Here is a 25583-nt window from a genome sequence, read left to right on the forward strand (position 1 = left end):
GAAGCCCTGGAAGTTCATGTGAATTAACTTTTTTATGTATATTTTTCGTTATTGAGATGTCAATACTAATTTTGGTAACGGCACAATAATATAGGTATTGTGAGTAGGGAAGGAATTTGAATTTGTAAAGTCCTTAAAATTATTGGCGCTGTAATGTAGTTGCAAGGGGAGGGTCAAATTATAAAATGGTGACGTCATCAGGGGACATGCATTTGGGGGGCTTGAACTTTTTGACAAGCTCGAGAGCATGTTTTTACTTACTATAAAGGCCGAATTTGACAATTATTTTTTTTGGGAGAGCAGCCTAAATTTTAAAGGATAACTTTTTGTACAAAATTATGAGATTTAAAATTTTTTATTCAAGAGGATTTTTTTATTGTTATAACTATAAAAATAAAGTAAAAGTGGAGACAATGGCGCCTATGGCTCCGGTGCCACTAATCCCTAGGATATTTTCAAAAAAATAAGATGCAACTTCTTGTAAAGTTGTTATTTCCAATAGTTAAAATATATCGAAACTCTTAAAGGGATGATATTAAAGTTGGCTAAAGTTAACTGAATTGCTTCTCTGAGTGTCAATATTTAAATAACTGCTTCGAAAATTTAACTTTTTTGATTTAAGTTAACTTCCAGTTTCATTATTTCCATACGAGTAAAGTTACAAATCTCAAAGTTCTCACTTACGGTTTACCTAAATCGTCTTGGATTCGTCCAAAGAAACTGCAGCTGAAATGACTTAGACAGTAGCTACGTCATATTAGCTGTTAAAATTTAATCATAACCTCTTTCAAAGAGTCCAGATACATGAAGTTTAAAGTAGAAAATGGATGACTAGAACGTATAATACTTAAATATATTATAAGATCTTACTATCATACATTAGCATACAGCTAGGACCGTAGGACTTACTTATTTGTGTTTAATTTGAGTTTGGATTAAGTTAATGGCCGATGTAAAACATAAAAAATGATCAAAATTCCAACAATTAATATTTTGAGAATTGAAGCACTTTCAACTTGTTCAGCAATAGTACATAAATAAATACTTTAAGAGACTCTGTTCTTCATGAAATATAATTATAAATATTTTAAAATAAGGCATTTTTTGGAAAATAATGACCTATCTATGTGTGTAATCATATTAAAGGTAATTTTTTACTTCAATCCGTATTTGTACGATCATTATTTATGTTAAAATAAGTTTGATTGGTTATTGCATTTCTTTAGAGTGTGTCATTTAAAAATCCATATTTGAATACTGATATATCGAATGCATTAAGATGCAGAAGCATGTATGTATTAAAGCTGTATGCCTAACTAAAGCAAATAGAGTGATTAGAGTCATGTCTGTTATTGGGGAAAGTTAGGGAAACAGCGGTGTTTAAGGTCATATATTTCGAGTTAGAGTCTATATCATTATCCCCAATCCATCAACAATTCCTTTTCTTACCTTTTTTGTGAACTGTTGAATTTTATGGCTTTCCCACGACACGACGTTACTTCAGTCTGAATTAATATGCTCCCAATCTGAGTCAATTGCATTATTAATAATATTTAAAGAAGGTTTCAGCCCGTACACGGGCCACTATCTAATAGTGTCGGATTAAAAGGATGGCTCAGAAGCAATTATCATTGTCCTACTCTTCAAGGTTAAAAAAATAGGGATTGTACATTGTGTAAATACAGGACTCACATTTTGTCTTTGTCTCATACCCGTTCAGGTAATACCGGCCCATATTATGCAGAGATATTAATGGTACCGACTTCATCATATTGTATTGCCATTCCATCACTTGGTTGCTCCATGGTGCATGGCCACTCTTAGCACTACTGAGTGCAAATATGGGGTTTGATTTACAATATCTAAAGGAATCGAGAGTTTTGAGTTTTAATTGACTAACTACAGTAGAATCTCGCAACTCATGCTTATTCTTTTTAGAAGAAGTGTCGAGAAAGCTGATGTAACTGAGTTCCGAATCAGTTTTTCATATAAAAAATATTTAATATAGATTAATCCGTTCTCAATCATCAACGCTGCCTTTTGTAATAAAAAAATTTTCAGAGAGTTATCCTAGAATTAAATAGTTATTAAATAATAACTTTTTTGCAGAAATTTTTTCTTTCAAATACACCACAAAGAAACTAAAAGACAACAAAAGATTGGAATAGAGTCTGAAATTATACAGCAACGCCAACTAGCGACACGTGATCAAACCACGACCTTTATTTTGAACACAAAAGTCAACTGAGTCCGGTCAAGTTTCTAAATTTGGTTCGAGCCCACGAAGGCTAAGTTTTCTCGGTATTTTATTTACAACTCTAAATAAGTCAAGTTCCAATGACCAACCCACTATGTAGACATAGTGGGTAGATTTTTTTTCTGTCTAAGTAATTAGCTTTTTACAACAAAAATAGATTACATTTTTCTAATGCAGTGACGTCATTAAAATCCTTAGGTTTAAATCTTTCAAAAAAGGTGTGACACTCTGTAGTTACTCTAAATATATCGCTAATTTTCCCTACACCGATATGGGTTTATATTAAACGGATATAATCGGTCTTACCGAAAATAACTGTTCAGAACGTCCAAAACCGGATAAAACCCCCAGATAGAACCGCAGTATGAAAACACTGGTCCACACTAACTTGTTTGGCCGATTTTGACGAATTAATTGCCGAATGGTTGAACTTCGATCCAACCTTATCAGTCAAAGAAATAGGTGGGGAATTTTCTGACACCCACGAGACCATACAGGTACATTTAAAAAACTAGGCCTCAAAATCTATGTCAGTTGTCCAATCTGATTTTTAACGGGCACTATGAATCATAAATGGACTGAGAGGTCCCAACAGCTGATCATCATTTTACAACACCTCCCTGAGACCAACATAAAAAATTTCTCGATCAAGAAGCTTTTTAAAGGGGATCCATCTTACAACAGGAGGAACCACAGGGGGATTACTGAATCAATTGAGGAAGTGGATATTTATTAATTTGTTACACTCTCATAAAAACAAGACATTTTTTAAAGACACGTTAGGACTATTATAAAAAGTATGGAAGCTAATATGTATTACTAGAGTTGTTGCAAATATGACTTACAGATATGTTTAAAAAAGAAAGAAAAAATAATAGCTGCTATTGGGTAAAGAAATAAGCACAAATCCTACTGCGTATCTAGTAAGGACATTGGCAGGAAATAGTTCGATGTTGATCCTTACTGTTGAGTCCTAAAACTTGTAAAGTTTGGCCCTTGATGACGTCACTCAACTTTATTTTTTGTTTTAATCTTTTCTATTACAAACGGTCCGATAGACCGATTCCAATGAGTGATAGGACCGGTCCTAAGCTTGGACTGTATCAAATAAATAAGGACTGACACATCACTATTGATCCTCCATTCTACTACAAGTATTACTAGGATTTACCCTCATAACTCCCAAACAAATCATTTATGTTAGTTTCTTTCATTCATGAGCACATTCACTTTGAACTTGGATGTTCCCTCCTCCAAAATTAAAGAAAAATATGATAAAATGGAGGTATGGAAAATGGAAAACGATTCATATTGCTAATACAAAAATTATTGTAATAGTTTAAGGCCATATTTTTCACAACTCTATTTATAATATATATGTGGTGTCCTTCCCTCATTTTTGTTGAGTAAAAGACAGCCATCAATTATGCATATACAATAGTCATACGTACACATTTAGAATGCTTAAACAAGAAATAATAATAATTCATCGAACCAAAATATTTTTCCCTCGACAGACATGGACTATAATTACTTAGAATCACTATATACATACATATATGAATTATCATACTAATCTTTTAACATAATTTATTATTGAGAGATTGCGTGTCTAATAAAAGCAATAATTATTTTATTAAAAATATACAGGGTGCTACAGGTAAACTCACTTAAACTTTAAAGCCTTATACACAAAAAAAACTGTAATTTTGTTTGCAATGACACATATATAATAAACATTATTAGTGTTTCAAAATGTTCTCCATCTGCTTCCACGACAACACGGGATTTGAAAGATTTGTAAGTGCTTGCGACCTCTGCAGAATCCAACTTGGTCCTTCCCTTGACAATTGTAGACTTCAAAGACATATTTTGGTATCAAAGCTAGCATAAGCCTTATTCTTAATATTTTTCCAAAAACCTATTTTACAAGGATTTAGATCCGGTGAGTTTGGGTTTCAGAAATTAGGTTCCCCAAAATGGGGGTAGGGGTATACAGATTTTGTCCCTCCTTGGCCAATATTTTGATCTTGGGGTGTTTTCTTTTTTCCTCAAAAGTATCGACACTATGCTAAGCAGTTCTTCTAAGATATTTTAGAAGCGTGTTAATGTCCGCAATCCTTTGATCCGCGCCATTAAGTTCGATGATTGGAATTCTTTTGACTTGCTACATCGGTGTTATTTGCTTTTGTCGTTTTTTAGTTTTAAAGGAATAATTGTCACGCAATCTCTCGGGCTTTACAAGTCCCGAATGAAACATGTACTAGTTAACGATCGAAATCCTTTCAAGTTTATGCATATTTTTGTGTAACATCGTTACTTCCATAAAATGGTGCGTAACTTTTAGCAATATATAATAAAACTAGCGGGAGTACCCGATATTACTCGTAGTGTTTCGTCGTCGACAAACGGACAAAAAAAAACCACAAACTTTGATTTAATAATATCGATATTTTTTACTCTATTATTAATTTGACGAACAGAACTGTACACTAAACACAATCATTGATACATTGTTATTTCTTTTATTAAGCAGTCATACAGTTCTGATATACTATGTGCACGCTCAAAAATATTCTTGTCAACAGACAAACTTTGCTTTATTAATATACATAAACAAGCCTTCCTTTTTTATTTTTAAATATGACTCACTGAATTTTAGCTACACACACACATTGGTGCATGGTTATTTTTTATGTAAAGTAGTCAAGCAATTCTAAGATATTAAGCACACACTCAAAAGAAGGCGTCGACCGACAAACTATTCTTAGTTAAAATATATGCGTACTACCTTTTTCTTTTCTTATTTAATATGACACGCTGAGCTTTAGCTATACAAAATCATTTCATAGATCAAGTAGTCACCCAGTTCTAAAATATTAAGTCCACACTCAAAAGTGATGCCTTGGTAGGGAAATAAACTTTGATTCATTTACCTAGGCAGGTAATAATCCCTTTTTCTTTTTTTTTAATATGACACGCTGAGCTGTAGCTACGCACACTCAACGCTACATTGTCTTTTCTGAGATCAAGTAGTCAGAAATTAAATGCAAAATGAAAACATGTGGACAAACTTTGCTATATATAATAATTTGCAAAAATTATTTGTAGTTGTATTTTTCATCACGATTGTTATAATTTTTAAGTAAGTTATAATGAAGTAAACATATGAGAAAATATGTAATTGAAATGGAGACATATCAGAATGGAGCAAGAGTTATTTCTAAAATGGCAAAGCAAAATAGAGCAGTACTAATATTATATTAATAAAATACGATAAAGTAGTAAAGAATAATTAGGATATGCAAATAATTTGGAAGTAAACATTAATTGAATAAATGCACGTCAGATCAAAAATAGTTGAAAATAATTATACATTTTAAATTAATTAATTATCTGCCTTCTTATTCTTTAAACGATTTTTTCCCTTGTCTATCATGGCACTAAACTCCTGATAGGACAACTTTCCATCCTTGTCTGTATCATTCACTTTGAAAACATTTTCAATTTGAGTCTTTGTTAATTTCTTTCCAGAAATGGAGGCCATTTCCTGTTGATCAATTTGGCCATCCCCATTTTGATCGTAAATCTTAAATGCCAGCTCTGAGCGTGTGGGATTGCGGCCATCATTAAATTCTTCAATACAAAATTCGGATCGGTCAAGGAATCTGTGGAATGGAATAATAACAGATATTAGTATTCAAGTATGAAAAATGAATTCAAGGTATAGTGTGGAGCAATTTCATCAAATCCTTTAAATAATTGTGTAAAGTGACAAACAATCAAAATAATTAGCTTTGCCAATGAAGTTTAAGTTTTCCCGTGTGTTTGTTAGTCTCCAGGGTTACAACAAATGTTACCTACTGATTTTGTTCAAAGTTGCCACGAAGATTATATATGGTCACAGTAAGCGGCCATTAAATTTTAAGAGCTGTAGATCAAGGTAATACAAATGTAAAATATGCATAATCGACCTTAACTTTGGAAAAAAATTGAGATATATAACTCAATTTGATTTTACGTAGAGGTTTTGTGATCTAACGAGTGCCATTCTACTTATAGTTTGTATTTACTTCCATAATGGGTGGTTATATACCTTTGTGTTAGAAAGTGTTACAAATAATAACTAGAATGGCACACGGTTGAACACAAAATCTCCACCTAAAATCAAATAGAGTGATGTATCTCAATGCATTCTAAAATTATGGTGGATAGTACATTTCTTATGTTTTTGTAATGCCTTGACTGGTTAAAATTAAAAGAGCTCTTACTACAACTATATATAATTTAAGTTTGATCAATATTGATCCGTAACTTTTGAATTAATCCTGGTGACTAACAAACAAACAAACAGAGGCAAAAATATAACCTCCGTTCAAAAAGAGCTCAATTATCAATTTTGTCCTAATTATTTAATTAATACAGCTACATAATATTCAGTTGTAAAATATATTTGTGCGCTCGGTTGTTTGCATAACCTCCGCATAAATCCAATTAAATTATGTATCTCAATTTGTTCACTGTTCATATTTACTAGAGTAAGTTTGCCAAACCTTACACAGGACATTAAGAAATTAAAATTAATTCTGAACTCCTCTGCTATTTTTAAGGAGATTATAAGGTTTAGAGAAGAAAAAATATTCAATCTTGAATAGTAGCTTGCTCATTTTTAATACTAAAGTCAAAAAGCATTTGTCTTAATTCTCTCTTCTTTTTATTCTCTAAATCTTATAATCTCCTTTTCTTTTTCCTTTTTTTAAATGTGCAAAGATACAAAGCAACGTTCAGCGAAAATAATTCTTGAGATTTTATTTTCTTTATTTTTTGTTTCATAAGAAATAGTCGTCTGGAAAAAAGCTACATAATAAATTTCACCAAAATCAATTCTTTGGTTTGTGTGTGATTCTCTGAAAAACCACACGCACACACATACAGACATTCACATTTAATATACAGATTAAGCTTTAGATTTTAATTGTATGTAAGAATACCAGATTTTTGAATTTATAATGGCATTACATAAGTTCAGAAAGACATTTCTCGAACATTTTTTATATTTTGAAGGTGGAAAGAAGTATTTAATAGATCTAAATGTGAAACATAGGATAAAATTGTTTAAGTATACGTATACATTTGAATCCAGTAAAAAAGGGTTGACACTCTGGTTTTTCTCTAGCTGTATCCTAATTAGTAGCCTTTTAAAAGCCTCTAAAGCAATATAAAAAGGGATATTATCACAAATGTTAAGTGAAAGTACTTATGTCAGTTTACCAATTCAATTCCTTCAGTAAAATCTTTAGTATTTTGAATACGAAACAGTTTGCCACTATTTTTAAATAAGGCTTAATGGGGCATTCCGTAGTAGTTTCTAAACAAAGCAACAGAAAGTGGCCCTGGTTTGCAGCAAAATAATACATCTCCCTGCATCATAATATTATTTAATATAAAGTATAGGTCTATATTACTCACATAGAGGCTATTTTCAAAATTCTTCTCAGCATGTCCCATTTTAAAGAACAAGCTATAAACTATCATACTACCTTACGGATAATATATGTTTTAAAGTTTGCTCACACCCTATTACAAAATTGTATCCTTCATATGGGTATTGGATAGTAATCACTAAAGGATATCCCATATATTGCTACTGGCTCATATCTATAATGACATCCCTTAGCTGAAATAGTTTCCAAGGGTGTATCCCTTATATTAGGAAATTGTTCTCTGCTTACTAGAGTTTAACCAAGCAAGGAACGTTCATAACACTATTAGGAATAAGCATATTAAGACACAAGTGATAGTTGACATCAGGGCGTCTGAAGGATTATATAAATATTTTTGTTTTTGGATGAGAGGGGGGCCTGGCTTTTGGATTTTTAATTCAAAAACTTATAATTTTAAAAATTTTAAAAAAAATTTAAAAATCAACAGCTATTCTCAAAAAATAAAACTTTTTTTTAAAAATTCAAAAATCCAGACCTGTTGAGAAAAAAAATAATTCTTTTAGAAAGAAATTTCTAAAATTAAATATTTAATTTTTTTTCAAATATCTACATTTGTTCACAAAAAATTAAAGTTTACTGAAAATAATTTCAAAATTAAATTTGAAATATAATATTTTTTTTTAAATAAAATTTGAAAAATTTTAAATATTATATTTTTTAGTAAGAATAAATTCCTTAATTGGTGTTGGGTAAGCTACAGCAACACCAGCACTCCCCTGCGGACACCCCTGGACATTGATATATACTATACATTTTCATGTATACACTTTATTTTATTAAACTGTTTTTGTTTATCTTATTGCCTCATATCTAGTGTCTTGAGCGTTGAGTTTAACTTGAATCTTGTATCTGTATGTTATGATTATTGCTACACCGGTATAAAAAATTGCTTTAGAATCTTAAAATGTAATTGACTAATATTTGAAACAATGATAATATCTTATTACTTGCATATAATTTGTTCAGTCACAAAATAAACGCAAAAAATGACCAAACAAAATCACGCAACTTCCGTTTTATATATCTTTTCCAAAAAGAAAAATATTATCAGAAAACAATGAAATAATCAATAATTTACCCATCATTATTCTTGTCTGCAATATTGAAAACTTCTTGAACCTCTTCAGGGGTTATTGCAATTCCTCTCCGTTGAATTGCATTGATATATTCCTTTGGATCAACTTGTCCATCTCTGTTTTTATCGGCTTGATCGAATATCTCATTCAATATCCGCTTTTCATACTCTGACTTTGTGACTTTTTTAAGGAGAAGGGCTACAACACTAGCTCCGGATGCCATATTTCGTGGATCTAAAAAAAATGTAATAAATTAATTATTAAGAAGATGAGGTTAAGTGATTTTTTCATTTTAAAACCCGGTTTATTAATATTATATTTATTATTACAGAATCCATAGTAATTCTCCAAAAATTGATTTTTGGAGAATTTCAAATTACAAAAATCTACAACTGTTCACAAATTATTTAACTTTTTGGAAAAAAAAAATTCTAAAGTCCACAGCTGTTCACAAAAATTAAATTTTTTTTAAATAAATTTAAAAAATTAAATTTGCAATATTAAATGTTTTTGGGAAAAAATTTTACACCTATTTTTGTATAAACTTTTTATCCTGAGCAAAAAAATATTTATTAAAAAGCAAAAATGCCTTATTTTTTTTTTTGGGGGCTCTAGATGTCCCTGCTTTCGGGTTTTTTTTTTTTTTTTAAATACTTGCATACTTTACTCATCTACAAACACAAAAAATCTAGAAGAAAATATTTGATTTTTTAAAAATTAGACTTCAGTTCACAAATTTTAATGAATGTTAATGCCAAACATACATATAAAACCGAAACTTCGAAGATTATAATCAAAAGATTAAATTGTAAGGGATTATTTAGGTTGAATAGTTTCATGATTTAACACCAAATGTATAATACAGTAAATTATAGTTATATAGTAAGTAAATATAACTTGACAAATCTCTTGCGTGTACCAAATCTATAAAATATCCGTGCCTCATGCAAGATTTTTACACTTGAAAATTCACTGTTGTTAATCAAATTAAATATATGTACGTTCGTGATGTCCTTAAGTATATAGGCCTAGTATACTCGTACCTAAGACATGCAATATCGAAAGAAAGTGAGTCATATCCAATTATATGAATACAGGAAGGGGGAGGAGGGTATGTGAAAAAAACATAATATAATATGACAACTAGTGACTGTTTCTCTCAGGGCATCTATATAATTATTTATAAATATATATTTGATTTTTTCGAAGAAAATTACAAAAACCCATAGTTATTTTCAAAAAATCAATTTTTTTAGAAAAAAAAATTATAAAACACAGTTGTATATGAAACTCAAAAATCTAAAATTTTAGCTTTCTTTGACCTCCATTTAATTAGTTAATTTTCTTTAGCTTTGCTTTTTTTTTTTTCGAAACAGAAGTTGTTGGGAGTTTGAATCTTTTTTTTTATTGTTTTATTGTAAGTAGAGAAAATCCCAACTAGAAAGAGTGATAGAATAATTTTTATTATAGAGCCTTGACAAATTTCGGTTTGGACTAACTTTAAGAATTATTTTTTATTATCGAGGTTAATTTTAACTTAACCAAGGTTGTGTTAGTTAATTTAACTTATATTATTCTAAATTTAATTAACTTAAACTTAAATAGTTAATTTTCATAGAAATCTACATTAACTTTGACTCAACAAGTTATTAAAAAGTAAAATAATAATTAACTTTAACTTAACTAGTTAAAAAGATAAGTTAACTTGTCCATGACTGCTGATATCCCTATTTATGCAGAACATGTTGGCAAAGTTTCATATTTATAAGAGTAGGGCAATTTTTTTATTGTTGATCAAGTACTTGCTAGTTTATTTCACATTTATTGTTTTAAATCAAAATTGAGGTATTTAGAAATTTAAATATTCTAATTGTGACTTCATTCATTAGCTCTTTTGGATATAAAAAATATACAAGAAACAGTAGAGTCCAGTAATAACATTGAAAATTTTGGTAGGAAATCTATATCTCAGAAACGACTCATAATTATTTGCTAAAATTTGTCATACTTAATCTACTTGTGTGCCAAAAATAATCCAATCTGAGAGGGTCTGGTCACATTTTTTATTTATTCTGTCGATTTGACCTGGAATGACCCTATCGTAAATATATGACGGTATTTTTATGAAACAGTTTCTCCCCCCTTTTTGAACCAATTCCGGCATCCCTGGTAATATCCTTGTCTCAAGTATTTCAGTCGATATCCATGTTGAGCCCAGAAGTATTTCCGATTCGAATTTAAGTTGTAGCATATATGAGTACGATTCGAACAGAGCTCTGTGTCATCGCGCCGCTATACCCAGGCCTTCCTGAGAGACAGCTTTGGCATGTGACCTCTCTCCTCTCCGGACTACTCTATCTAGGCAGTTCTGGAGGAGAGTGTCTGTCCTAGTCCACACAAGAGAGTCCAGTCTCTAGATGCTTCCATCAAGAAGGAGTCGGTAAAACTCGAGTCTGACTACATAGGCAAGGTCTGTTATGGATTAAGGCCTCGTATTGAGGCAATTATTAGAGTAAAGGGCCACTTATTCAATCAAGGTTGGGTTAAAGTACTATTTTCAGATGATTTTCTTGGATAAATGTCCTCACACAATCTTTTGTTTAAACTTCACTCTTGAAAAATTGGAATTAATAAAATGTGTACCACTAGATACGATCAACCCTATATATTATACAATTTATTACAATAAAGAAGAGTTTATGGTTTCGTAACGTATAAGATACAAAGGCCAGATGGATGGTTCATAAATTTAAACATTATTGATTTTAATTATTATCATAATAAATAAAATGTATTTACCCTCATCTTCAGAGCTTATGCTTCTCTCACTAAATGAATTGGGACGAGATAGATCTGCCATTCTTGAAGGAAAGAGATTTTAGTTGCAACTAAAATGAAATCCTTTCATATTTAGTCACAATAAATACGAGCATTTTTTTTTATATTTCAACATTAAAAAAGAGGAAAAGAAAGTTACTTATGAAGTTATCTGCAAATATAATCTCTTGAAATAAGAACACGCATTTATACTACAATTATAAATATAATCATAAATAGTACCCTTTTGAACATACATTTTGTTTCTATTGTATATAGTGAGAAATTGGTCTTTTTTAGTAGAATACGTCGCACTAAAAAAAAAAAAGAAAGGCCCATAGTTAATATAATTCACATGCATCTGCTTAGAAAAGCATATCTTTAACAATAAATAAGGGGCCCCCAAGAGGCCTTTCATCTCTCCTTTGTTGGTAGACTCGTGCAAAATACTTTTTTTTAAAGATATATCAAATATGTTTGATAACTCAATTATTTGCTCATTAAAAGTATCTTTTCGTCATGCAAGTTATATTTAACAACACCACTCTATTTGTTATTTTTTTTTTACTTTGTGAGTAAATGCTGCATAAGTAACATTTGAGGTACGGTCTCAAATCATTTCTTTTTCCTCGGTTCCGTTAAAAGGGATTTTTGCGTTAATTTCGTCAAATGTGAATGGACTAAATCGCTGTTTTATTACATGAGGATTACGAGACAGAAATGAAGAGAAATATTGTTTTTTTGAATGTTTGAAAACAAATATATTATTTTACTGTCAAAATAAGGACAAGACTCAATGTAACAAAGACGAAACAAGTCGAAATTAACACAAGTGATTTTATTTATCGGACTCAATTTTATGGTCATCCCAATTGAACGAGTTGTAAGTATATGAAAACATTAACCTATGTATGACGTCATTATAACGATGTTTACGTATTGGAAAAATACATGAAGTCATTAATAATTTATCAATTATATCTGCGTAGACCGAATTTTAAAGAGACCGATACAGACGGAAGTTCTTTAAAGGACCGAGTTAGTTTGGTTCAACAAAAATCATAACGGCTTCATACCGGTCTAGAATTTTGGGATTGAAACACAACTCTATGTAGAAAATAAATTATAGAGCAAATACTATATTCAGCATGATTAAATATACACACATGAAATTTCTGGTAATTTTTTATCTTGAGAACTAATTTCAATAAAAATTAGGTTCCGTGTACATTTACAACTTACTTCAAAGATTTTGTAGACTGAAATTATGGAGATAAAGAAAAAAGAAAGTTGGAAGATGAATTAATGCCCTTTCGCGAAAAACTCCAGCTGAGATCACTAGAGACTTGGCATTGTTTATGGTATCAAATTTTTTTCTGAATCTTATGGTACATTTGAATGAGTTCAGGGATAAGTTCAGTAAAGGATAGCAAGGACTGCAATCAAGTTAAAACCTATCAAAGTAAGAATCAAGAGAAATCCATTTCGGAGCATGAGATGCGTGCCCAAAGAGATAAAATGGGGTGAAAGAATCATCAGAAATCTAGTGAAGAAGGACCTGGAATTTAGGCCAATGGACAGATACCATTAGCATTAACTTTTAGGAGAAAAGATATACGAGGAACAAGCTGTTTCTCATTAAGTTCAAAAAAGGATCACTAATCGTCATATTCTCTGATGAGAAGATTTTACGGATTAAATGTATGTCCAACAGCCATCGTGATTGCTTTATTTTTTAGTTGTAATTGTCACAAAGAAGTAGAATTTACATTCAAGAAAAGTCCTACCTTAATGATGGTTTGGGTGTTTTTGGATCGGATGGAAAGACTTGTACAACAAAAATTTATCAACGAAGCTGAAAAAGTCAACAGTAAGGTATTTGTATATGAGGTTTATAAAGGATAATGTTATTCCATGGATTAAGAAGGAGTATTGGGGCATTCCATATGTGTTCCAAAAAGATGGGGCACCTTGCCACACCAACAAAATAAACTCAAAACTCTATGTAGGGTTATCAGCAGCCTATTTAAAGGTTGCTAGGGAAATCGGATTAAGTCAAAATCGGAAGGACTTCTAAGGATTTCAGAAAAAAGTTGGAGGCCATAGTGACGCCAAGGGTACCCATATTGTATATATTTATATTATTTAATTTGTTCTATACAAATTAATAAAAATATAATCCACTAGCGTTATTCCTGAGTTCGTGATTGACGATGTTTTAATACTATCACCAAGTATATACTTAATTACACTGCATACGATATATAGGAAAGACACTGTACAATGTCTTCATTGCATCTCTCAACTTTTACTTTTAAAGGAGAGAGAAAGAATAGCATCAAATTAACCCTTGGTGAGTCATTTTTTTCCACTGTTGGACTAATGTTTTTTTAGCAGTTAAGCACTAACAAATTCTTATTCAAGATACCAACAACTAATGAGCAGATACAAGAGTAGAGATATCAATAGCTTGCAAAAAATACATGTTGTGATAGTGTTATTAATAAAGATGCTGTACTAATTATCAGCTATACCAGATTGACGTGAAAAAATCAAAACTATGAATCCTTTTCAACATTAAATATATACCTGTAAATAAGGATCTTTTTCGTTACAGTCAGTCACAAAATATCTCAGATACAACATAAAAAAGTAAAGTGGATTTTCTTCACGTGAGAATGGATGAAAAGATACATTTTCAAAACTGATCCATATCACATTCGGATAAATTATAGATATCCCAGTGAGAGAAGAGAAAATTTACCAAGGATTTATATATCTGAGTTGGACTATAGTGTGGTTCTACGAGTCATAAACAGCAATGGAAAAGCAGTGCCGCAATCACTGGCCACATGTGTTCCGAACCAGCCCTTCCTTCCCCCCCCCCCTCATATTTTTTTCAGTGATGGTATTTTTTGCTAATGTTAATGTTGTTTTTTCTATAATAACTTAAATCAGGATATCCTTTCTGTTAACAAAACTGTGGTTTCGGCACTTGAAAGGGATGTTTTCTCATTTCTTCTGATCCGGAAAAAAGTTGGTACTTAAGAATATTTGTAATTCCTTCTATATGTTGCATTGCCATAGATCCAAACTAATTTCTTCTCTGGAACTCTATATTTACTGAAACAATATGGGCTCCCCCACGTAGTTATTTATAGAGTAATATTCATGGTACCCTCAGTCCCCCTAGTGAACAAAAAACTTGCCACTTAGCCAACTATATTTGGATAAATATTGATTTAATGATCTTTGTTTCGCCATTTGGTATTGCTATGAGAGCAAGAGAAAAGAAATACACAAATCCCACTCTGCATATATCAGGGACATAAGCAGGAATTATTTTGATGTGGAACATCACATATACTCTGAGTCTAACAAGGACTAACACTTATAACTCATCAACAAACCCTCGTGTTACTCTCAGTCTTTCTTGAGCACACATACACGTGATTAATTAATATTTACAGAGTGGGAACCCAAAACATGAAGTATCGTTTATTTACGATTTTATCCACGTTATTTTAAATTATAACATTTCGTTTCGCAAACAAACGACAGTTAAAAAAAAGTTTGTTTTTATTCCATGTCTCTAAGTTTAAAAATGTTGGAGCAACAATCAAAAAGGCAACGCGTGTGCGATCTTCTCTACACCACTGTCAGTGCCAAGAAGGCTACAGAGACCGTTAGACTGTCTACATCAATCAGTCCATTACAGCCCTATACAGCCAAGAATAACCAAAACTTTTGTAGCAGCTTCTGGCCTTCCTCCATGTGACCCTTCTCCAGCCCTGACCTCAACCCCTGGACTTTGCAGTTTGGGGATTCTTAGATAAGAATATCTTCCACCTCTTTCATGCAAATTTGGATTCACACCGAGCTGCCTTCATAACAGGTACGCCATTGACACAGACTTCATCAAGATTTTCCAATCTATTTGCCGGCGTGTCGAGACTATAATTGCTTGTGAAGGAGAACATATTGAATAGAAAATATAGCTAAATATAGTACTTACACATATTGCAAAATTGATCTTGAGTTGTCCTTTCTTGATTCCATCAAAATCACGTTTTTGATAATTAGTTATGCTACTCCAAGTATGTAATTCTGCACTTGTTCCCTTCTCAAGAGATGGGTTTTGAAAATAAAAAACATTTGGCAAACTGTGCACTACAAAAAAAATTACCAACTAGAAGGGACATATTAATTACAACTCTAGTAGTATTGAACTGATTATGTATTAATATATTTGTTTTGCTGGATTAATAACAGCAGAAATCGTTATTCAATATTAGCTTAATGTAGGTTTCATTATTTATGTATTTTTTCACATTTCATGGATTTTTAATTGAATTTTTTATTTTGTCCAAATAGATCAATGTAAGCTATGTTTTTGAATGAAACAGTTAACGTCGTTAAATCTTTGATTTTATAAGCATGAATGAACAACATGCTATTAAGAGATGAGTAAATGTGACTGTAGGACAAGAGTGGGAAATGTGCCATAGTCAACACACTTTTTGAGAGTTTACAATAACCATATACATAGCTAGAACGTCTATATTTTGATGTTAAAAGGGGACATGTTCGGGACAATGGGGACGGTTGGTCATCCTACATTTCTGTTGTATCGGTGCTTAATATGGGACTTAAAATTGGTCCCGACCCGCCCCTGTTATCGGTCCTTGAAAAAGTCCTAATTTTTAAGAGCCCTCTAAATGGCATTATTTTCATCAATACAAAAACAAGAAGCTCGGCCTTAGGCTGGATAAAAGGTAATAACTTGAAAAAGATAATGTTATTTCGTTTTGTTCTTTCAATACATGTAGTCTAGATTAAGACATACGATTCTCACTCAATCCATCCCCCTTTGTTGACAACAATCTGTTCCGCCTTGCACCTCAACTTTTTATGGTTGATCTTGATAATCTCTACTCCAAGTTGGCTCAAGATTCAACTACGATGGCCTTCAACTGGTCCTTGCTCTTGAATTGGATGCCAATGAGACTGGCCTTGAAACTTCCAAATATGGCGTAGTCCATTGGTGTAGCATTAGGTGAGTGGAGAGTCCAGTACTCCTTCGGGGAAAAGCCAAGAGCTTCTTTCATCAAAATATCCTGCGTGACTTTGGAGGTGTGACAGCTGACAACGTCTGCTGCAGTCACCAATCCTCTCCCTAGGTCCTCCTCCTCACCAATAGCAGTCCCCTTCTTCAAGGTCCGGTAGACAGTCTACCTGGAATCACCAAAGTCACGGCTGATTTCTGTTGATGTCTTCCCTAGATGAGAAAGGGCTAATGGCAAATTGTGATTGCTTTTGTCAGCCAATCACTGACTACATGCACATCTGAAAAATGTTTCTAAAACAGAGTGATTAAGCATTTTGTGCATGGCGACTCAGATAGAGCTCTAAAAAAGGCCGATTTGGTGGGGGGAGATCTACAGGATTTTTTTTAAACTTTTTGAAGTAATTTAATAAAAATTCCTCCGCTACATAATTTGATCGAATTACTATTTTTATAGAAATTCCTCCCGTGGGCTACGTGTTGGACATCTCTTACCTATTATATTGCAACAAAAAAAATTTTTTTTTTTAAATGAGTTATTAGACTCTGTAATCTCCACTTCAAAAACAGTGGCTGTTAGACCAAACCATGTTTGTTGCAAGGACAGGGATTGTTTTAAATTTGATCATTATTGCATTATTTGATGATGTGTACCTAAATGGACTGTTTCAATTATTAATTATTTTGACTTGACGGACATTAAATTTATATGTATATGGTTTTTTTTAGTTTTTTATGTTTCCTCTTTATGGAATTTAGGTCATTAGCAATACATTTATCAAATATAATATCTAATCAGATTAATATTATGATATATGTATATGTGTGTTGTAAAACAATGAAAGTCAGCCAGGTATGAGAGCTTTCTATTCTACACACATCGTTGTCAATAAGGATAAATAGATTCAATGGGGTATAAAAAATCATATCATATACGGTTTACAATCTTGCCCCTGCGTTATAGTTGGAAGAGGTTATGAAAGAACGAGTATGTTGAGAGGACTTGAAATCGATCAAGGGGCTAGCTACTAAATGCTGTCATGATTCATTATAGTTATAAGAAGGAAATTAGTCACAGGTCTGGAGGGCACATTTAAAAAGTAACGATTGCTATGTTTAGAGCAAGGAAAACTGTAAAGCTCAGTATAGTTGGAGCAATCTGCTCTCAGAATAGAGAGAGGTATTAAATGTTAAAATAAACAAACTACTGATAAATAATAATAAATCCAAGATGACGCCACTGTCCTGGGGTATGTATGCTAACTACTATTATTTAAACAATGTCCATGGCATGACACCATGGATACCAGATAGTGAATATGTCGTGTACCATCTCTTTCACTGTATTTTAGAAAGGTGTAGAGAGATTCAATTATAAAGTTGCGCAGATTAACGAAAAGATGTTGTTGTTATCTGTCAAATGAAATATTGCAAATAAATATATATCATCTCTGGACAAAGATGGAAACAAACAGGTTAGAGGTTGCAACTTTAATTTACACCGGCCATGACATTTCAGATATCGTCCAACAGCTCAGAGTCAACTTTCACAACGTCTAACGCCTACTGAAAGACCGTCTTAATTGTAGTCATTAAAGCGTTAGGTCAGTTAAGATAAACTTGTCCAAAATTTGCAAAAATAAGTCCCTTCACCGATTTACCATCTAAAAGGTCATCCAAGCTGCGTGGGGGAGGGGGAGGTCAAAGAGATTTACTTGACTCAAAATCATTAACATTTCCATGTAGAGACATATATTGACCTTAAACATCACTCCAAGAGTCCAAATCTCATTTCACTGGACTTGAGCATCTGGTGTCACGTGGATTCCAAAGTCTGTCGAGTCACTCATAGTAAATTTATGGAACTCAAGTTCTCTGTGAATCAGGAGGGGAAGAAAATGAGCCGCAGCTTCATCTTACATGTGGCTGCACCTAGAGGCTGTTATTCCCACCAATGATATGTCTAAGTTCAGAAATAATCTTCTTATATAAATACTGAATAAATCTTTGTTTGATGTCTATTAAAATTAAAATTGAGAACAGCATGCAAAATGATGCAATTTTTATTCAATACCACGTAATTTTCATCTATTAAATTAACTTGCAGTTGGGAAGAATTAAATTAACTACCAACTTATTTTGGTACCTGTTTTTCTCTCTTTTTGGAAGAAAGATTGAGAGATACAATAAAAAGACACTATCCTGAGGGAGATATGAGTAACTTGATTAATAGATAACCACTGAAGGTAACAGTCGCATGCTCACAACAAAGAAATATAATCAAATGATATACTGTATTTCTTTTCATCAGTATTGATAAGAATTAATTACAATAATTGAATACTTACATATTAGAGTATTCTATGGAAAATTGATTATCTAGATTGAATTATAGCATTTTATGGTATATGAAAACAATATCCTGTTACCAAAGTAAAAGTAACACAGATATTAATTAATTTATGATTATATTTGGAATTGAAACTAAGACAAAGTAATAGTTTGAATCTTTTGAATGTACCATATTTGTTCATTGTAAGGAATTTGTTAATTTGATACAAATTAAGTTTTTGACTAAGGCCAGGCTTGGGCCTGTCATCTGTTCTTTTTTGGAAAAATTTCATTTAGGTGTTAATTTGGGATATTCTTATAACTAAACGACAACCACGTTGTCATATTTAAAGAATCATTAATAATGGCTTCCCGGCAAGGACAAAAAGTTATACAAACTTATAGCCCCCCAAAAAAAAAAAAAAAATAATAATAATAATAATAACAATAATAAAATAAAGGGATTTTTGGTTTTTACTAGATTTTTTTTTTTTTCTTTTTTTTGGTAAGGATGAAAAAAATTTAGGCGAAAATAAGGTAAAATAATTTTTGGAAAGATTTATTTTCATTCATGGGAAAATTGAAAGTTACTTCCAAAAATTTAAGATTTAGTGAATAATTCTAGATTTTGATATTATTTTCCAAAAATTTAATATTTGAAATTTAATTTTTGAACTTGTTTAAGAGGATCATGTAGTCATTGTTTTGCTACTCGTTTAATGACTTGGTTCAAAAGGTAAAAAATGTCTTTTGAGCAGGGGTGCAGAATCGTTACATAAAATGCCCGACTCCAGTATTTTGAATGCCACCGACTCAGACTCCAACACGCATGATTATTTTTTTATAATTTGTTTTATAGCCAATATAATTACTATCTAATCATTTGATTCTATATACTTTAAATAAAGATATAATTTATATCTATACATAGGTAGTAATAAATTGAGAAGATATCTTGAATATTTTGTATTTAACCAAACTGAAGGATATATTATTGAAATAGGACAAGAGAGATCTCAAATTTTTCAAAATATTCGAACAATTAGCACTTTGGAGGATCATAAAAGTAAATTGAAGGTCTCACAAAGTAATGACGGCATGAATCGCAGTGGTAAATTCATCCGTGGTAGGGATTTTGATTCATGGAAGCTACAACAAAGAGTCATAGTGGCTTACATAATGATGTGTGATCTCTTCTGGGATCATCCCTCAGTCCACGGATCAACTACGATCCCCTCCCCCGCCTCGATTTTATTCTATAAGATACGAACATATAACCTCTACCGAATAACTCAAATAATAAATAGTTCGCGTCCTTCACTTCGCGAGCAAAATTATTTCTTTATTATTAAAAAATGCAATCATTGAGTTTCCACTTTCAGCTTACACTGTTTCGAATTTAGATATATAGAAAAAATATGACATACAGGCCAAAATTTAAGCAATGCCCAAAATTATTATTATAACTAGATTTGTCGAAAAAGAGTTAATCCCAGTGAGTACCGATGGCTGTAATACCAGTCAGTTAATAATTTGCAAATATTTGAATTTTTTTTAAGATAAGTACATTTTGTTTAAAGTTTCGACGCCACTAGCTGACATAATGTTACCCATGTCTATTGTTAGCTATGTAAAAATACAAAAAAAGATATACTTAAAGAATTAACAAACCTTCAGTTAGCAATCTGCATAACAGTTTTTCTATAATGATATTTTCGTTTTCCCATTGGTTTCTCAAATGATAGGAGCAGCAAATAAAGAACAAAAAAATATACCTATATACTAAGCAGGTTGCCAACTGAAATATTTATCATTTTATTACACGCACCTTTACTCCTTATATACATTGTGTTGATGATATTTATAAATATAAAAAATACAATTTAGCTTCATTTGCTGATATAATGACTGGACATCATATCAACGGAATTAATTTCTGAGTTTTACTATATTTTTCAAAGCATTCTTTCAGGCTTGGTTTTGGCACTCGCCATAATAACTCTTTTTCACATCTCTAATTATAGCCTGATGGATCTTTCTTTCCTCCATGACTTTAATTCCTACCTCTATTTGATTGTGAATTTCTAATTTATTATGTTAACTATAGCTGTTTAAATTATGACCTGTCGGTACTTGAAAATAAAAGAATCAGACAAAACATGATAACTGATGACCCTCATAATTGGAAGAATGTTTTGCATCAGAACAGATTTGCTGTTATGACTTTTTATTAGATTAGCTATAAGAAACTATAAGAGGAAATAAATAAACACAATGCAAATTCTCCTCCGTATTTTGTAAGAAAAAGCCAGTAATTATTCCAATGTCGATCCTCAATCGTACATAGTTTAATTTTTTCAAGAGTAAAATTTAAATATGTGGTTTTGTGAGGACATTTAGTGAACTGATCTGAAAATATTGTTTGGTACAACTTTTAGTCAATATGTGAGCCCTCAGCTCAAATAATTGCCTCCTTAAGAGGCCTACATCTCTTGCATACCTTGACTATCTAGTCCGAATTGAGCTTGGTTCACTCCTTTTTGATGGAAGTCTCAAGAGACTGGGCAATCCTCTGAGGAATAGTGCCCACCCTTTCGTTCAGACACTCCTGGATAGAGTAGTCCAAGGGTTTTGCGTCTGGAGTGGAGGGCTGATTCAAGTTAATGTCTCAAAAGTCCGGAAAGTTGTCTCTCAGGAAGACCAGTGTCTTTAAACCGTAATGACACGGAGCTCCATCTTGAGTGAAAACAAAGTTGTCGAAGAATTCACCTGTGCTGGCCACAATGCCCAAGACCATGGGTCCGGATGTATTTTGTGTATTAAATTCATGTCTCACTGAAAAAGAAGCTGAGCTCCTTGGATATGGACATGAGGGATATGCCGCATGACAGAAGCTTCAAAATTTCACTCCAAGGTTGCTACATTTTTTCGTTCTATGTTTTTTATTGAGTCGAAACTTTGCATAAGGAATCTGAGCTATAAAGCCTATCTTTCAATGAGTTTAAAGGCAATCGTGAATAAATTTGCGATATATTCAAATTGAAATTAAGTTTACTGGTAGATAAGATCAATCCAATACTTTGAGTACAACAAGTAATTAAACGTACCAACAAATCCTCAGTATTATTTTCTGTCTTTCATACGCTCCATCACTAGTGATGACTGTATACTTAAATATTATCTCTTCAAGAATAATAATCAAAGTTAAAAATAATACGATCTGTAGTATGCTGAAAAAAGAAACCAATAATCAGCGAGGTAACCCTGAAAATTTGAAAATGTTTAGGAGCAGATCAGCATGGCTGCCATAACGTTGTAATTTAATTAGGTGCTAGCAACTATGAAATGAAGGAAACAAACACAAATTCCTCTCTTTATCTAGCAATGATAAAGACAGAATTACTCCTACGTCGATCCTCAGGTCTACTCCGAGTTCAACAAGAACTTACACTTATAAATCCACAACAAATCCAACATTGTTACTTTTTGTCTTTCATAAAGTAATCTTTGCAGTATACGTAGACTGGCAAGAAAAAGTATGGGAAAAAATTACCTTTTCTTCATTTTCATCAATGTTTATGACTTTATCAATATTTTTTATTTTAACTCGATGAAAATTATTATGAAAAAGTAGATTCAATAGATATAATGTATATGTATATGCAAGTGAAGTATTCTGAAGCATAATGGTTATCATTTTATCCTCAAGACGAAAGCCATTCCTTCCGGACAGAGATTAATTGGAAGGCAGTTTGCTTTTCAACAAGATAAAACCCAAAACTTGCATCCAAGCTCTGCAAAAACCTTTTGAAAGAGAAAAAAGCCTCTCCCATCTTATTTATTATTAAATAACCAGCTCAATCTCCTTATTTGAACCAAATAGAGCTATTGTGGGAACACCTAGACAGAAAAGATCGGTAAAAGTGCCCCACAAGTAAAAATGAGTTGTAGAACATTTTGAAGAAGCTAAAATTTAAAGAAAAATACTTTGATTTTTTAGGAATTAATGGTTATACCGATATTGAGTAATAATTTTTCTTCATTTTAATAGCCTTATTACTGTGTTACCTGATGATACAGTCATAGGTAGTTAGAAAAATAAGTGAAATTCCATTTTTTCCAAACTTTTTCTTGCTAGTGTATAAGTTCTCTCTAGAAGATTAATTGTAACAGCTTTGGAAAATAAAAACACCCTTCAGATTGTTCACAAGAAAGAAATCTCCCAGACTATATTTTATACAACTCCAATTCTAAGTTGTGTTATCCTTACATTTTTAACAAAGGTCGACTCTAGTACGGCTATTTTGTATTAAATTAACACTTTAAGAAATTATCTATACATATATATAATTGCTTTTTGTTTTGATAAATGCGTTAAAATAATTAGCTTACAGAAGATCCCTAATTATACTAAAAGATTGCAACTTTTACTGCTAATGGATATATATATTGACCTAGATATCCACTTTTAGTTCACAACAAATAATTATATTAATAAATTGGTACAGCATAAAATAAATATTTTTTTGTGCTTTATTTTGGTAAATATATAGACATGACCAAAGTTGGCATTGGAGATGGGAAAGATATGCTCCCCTCGTCTTATCAAATTTTCTGATACTTATTTCGCTCCACCATGATTTACAACAAAGTGGGGACCTAATAAATGTAGTAGCATGACTAAATTACGAAAAACTGAATTTTTATGGAATCAAAATAAGACAACTCAAAAGCTATTTGCGATATGTTTAAATACCATAAATATTCAACTATATTTATTACTCAATATGCCCTACATAACTACCAATATAGTCAATATAGTTGAAATATAGTCAAACTAGGAAAAAAAGGGATTCAAATTTTATAGATAGTAAGGTATAAGTCCGTTTATTTGTTGGTCACATTTTGACATGCATAAGCTCACTTTTTTCCTAAAAATGAATGAAAACAACATTTCCATTGTTATAAAACTTTGTTGTTCATGCGCTATAAATGACCGACATCAACAATGCTGACGTCACATGAAAACGTTCTATATATACAGGGTGGAAACTTGAAACTAACACACTTGTATTATATTGATTTGAGAGGTTATGTGTGGGGAAATTAGAATTGTTTGTAATTTTATAGGTAGCCATGTATTTCAAGCACCTGCTGCTTTATGAATTTTTTAAATCAGACCAGAAATGTCATCGTAGCGAGATTCAAGGCTTTGGGCATCAACTCTTCATCGTGCGGGTCACATTCCAATAGAATGGGTCAAGTTGACGGGAATGGCGCTTGAGACCATGTACAGTGTTGAGAAGAGGCACAGCGAGACCATAGAGAGGAAGGAGGGCCCGGAAAAGCCCTTCATTAATGCTGATGCCTTCAAGGTCCCCATCAAAAGGACCCAACCATGTACATCGACGTTTTCAAGGCTAACCTGTTCCCCTGGATACATGTAAACTCCCCTGACGGCAACGTCGTCTCTCAGCAAGATGGGGGGACCGCTCACACTGCGAAAATTTATCAGACCTTCTTAGCTAACAAAATTGCTTTCTTGGACAAGAAAATGTGGTCATTATACATTCTGGATCCCCTCGACGTTTATTTCTGGCCGTGCATCGAGACAAGGGCCTGTAGCATCTGTCAACCGAACTTTGAGGCCATGAAGGCCTCCGTCGACGAGTAAGGGGCTGCCATAGACCCGAGCTTCATTCGCAATACTTGCAACTCTTTGCACAAGAGCCTTGGCGCCTTCAAGGTATCTATTTAAGTTTTACTCTTGCAAAATTGGAAATAATAAAATGTATAACACTAGATAAGATCAAGATTTCTAGATAGGGTTCAAAACAGTATTCTTTTTTATTATAAATCAGCTAATTAGCTATGGGTACAAATATCTTTAGGATCTTGATTTTATCAATATATATATATATATATCAACAATGAATTACCAGTATTTGATTTGCGAAACTAAGTAAATACAAATAACCATACTATGTTTTTTTAATAACATGGGGTGATTAGAGGCAGTTTCATGGTCAATTCAATCACATTCATAATAACAAAAGTTATCAGAATGACCCTTTTGATAAAATCATGTTTATTCACTATTAAATTTGTGCTTTTAATTACCATTTCCTTTTAATTAATGCTTAGTCATATTCATATTGTATATAAACTTTAAAAACGAATAACCACTTCAAGATAAATCATATATATGTATAAAGTGTTGGTTTCTGTTATGATTTGCATAGACTTCATTTGGACCCAGTTTGATTGGCTTTATTTTTAAGACAACGCTTTAGAAGATCCTCAAACAAACGTGTGTGCATTGTTTGGACATTAAACGGAATGACGGCACGAGTATGGACCATTTCCTTGACTTCATCACTTGTATCAAAGACTTTTACATTTTTACTACCACCTAAACGTATGAGCCCTGACCAAACGTTATCATGATCATGCGATGCTTCCAATGCTGTGACATCCTCTCCTAGAGAATCGCAGACTAAAAAGAATTGTTTTTGTAGATTTTCACGAGTTAA

General features: G+C 32.1%; 1 protein-coding gene and 1 long non-coding RNA gene across 4 annotated transcripts in view; one reads left to right on the forward strand and one right to left on the reverse strand.

The window, feature by feature from the left end:
* LOC121118349 (uncharacterized) overlaps nucleotides 1-25583 on the forward strand; it is a 147934-nt gene that overhangs the window by 65236 nt on the left and 57115 nt on the right. The window contains exons 4-5 of one of the 2 annotated variants that reach the window (XR_005864409.2): nucleotides 5792-5981; nucleotides 8423-8520. This is a non-coding gene — a long non-coding RNA (uncharacterized lncRNA). Of the gene's footprint in view, nucleotides 1-5791; nucleotides 5982-8422; nucleotides 8521-25583 lie in introns of those variants that run through there. The other variant, XR_011782799.1, reaches the window with a different exon arrangement.
* LOC121118332 (uncharacterized) overlaps nucleotides 5339-25583 on the reverse strand; it is a 33352-nt gene continuing 13107 nt past the window's right edge. The window contains exons 1-3 of one of the 2 annotated variants that reach the window (XM_040712910.2): nucleotides 11637-11767; nucleotides 8840-9071; nucleotides 5339-5925 (exon numbers count right to left, since the gene is read on the reverse strand). In XM_040712910.2, the coding sequence (XP_040568844.1) occupies nucleotides 5646-5925; nucleotides 8840-9071; nucleotides 11637-11697 (573 nt within the window). In that variant the 5' untranslated portion in view covers nucleotides 11698-11767 and the 3' untranslated portion in view covers nucleotides 5339-5645. Of the gene's footprint in view, nucleotides 5926-8839; nucleotides 9072-11636; nucleotides 11768-25583 lie in introns of those variants that run through there. The other variant, XM_071892209.1, reaches the window with a different exon arrangement.

The sequence above is a fragment of the Lepeophtheirus salmonis genome, chromosome 1, assembly GCF_016086655.4.
Source record: "Lepeophtheirus salmonis chromosome 1, UVic_Lsal_1.4, whole genome shotgun sequence".
Taxonomy (NCBI): Eukaryota; Metazoa; Arthropoda; class Copepoda; order Siphonostomatoida; family Caligidae; genus Lepeophtheirus; species Lepeophtheirus salmonis.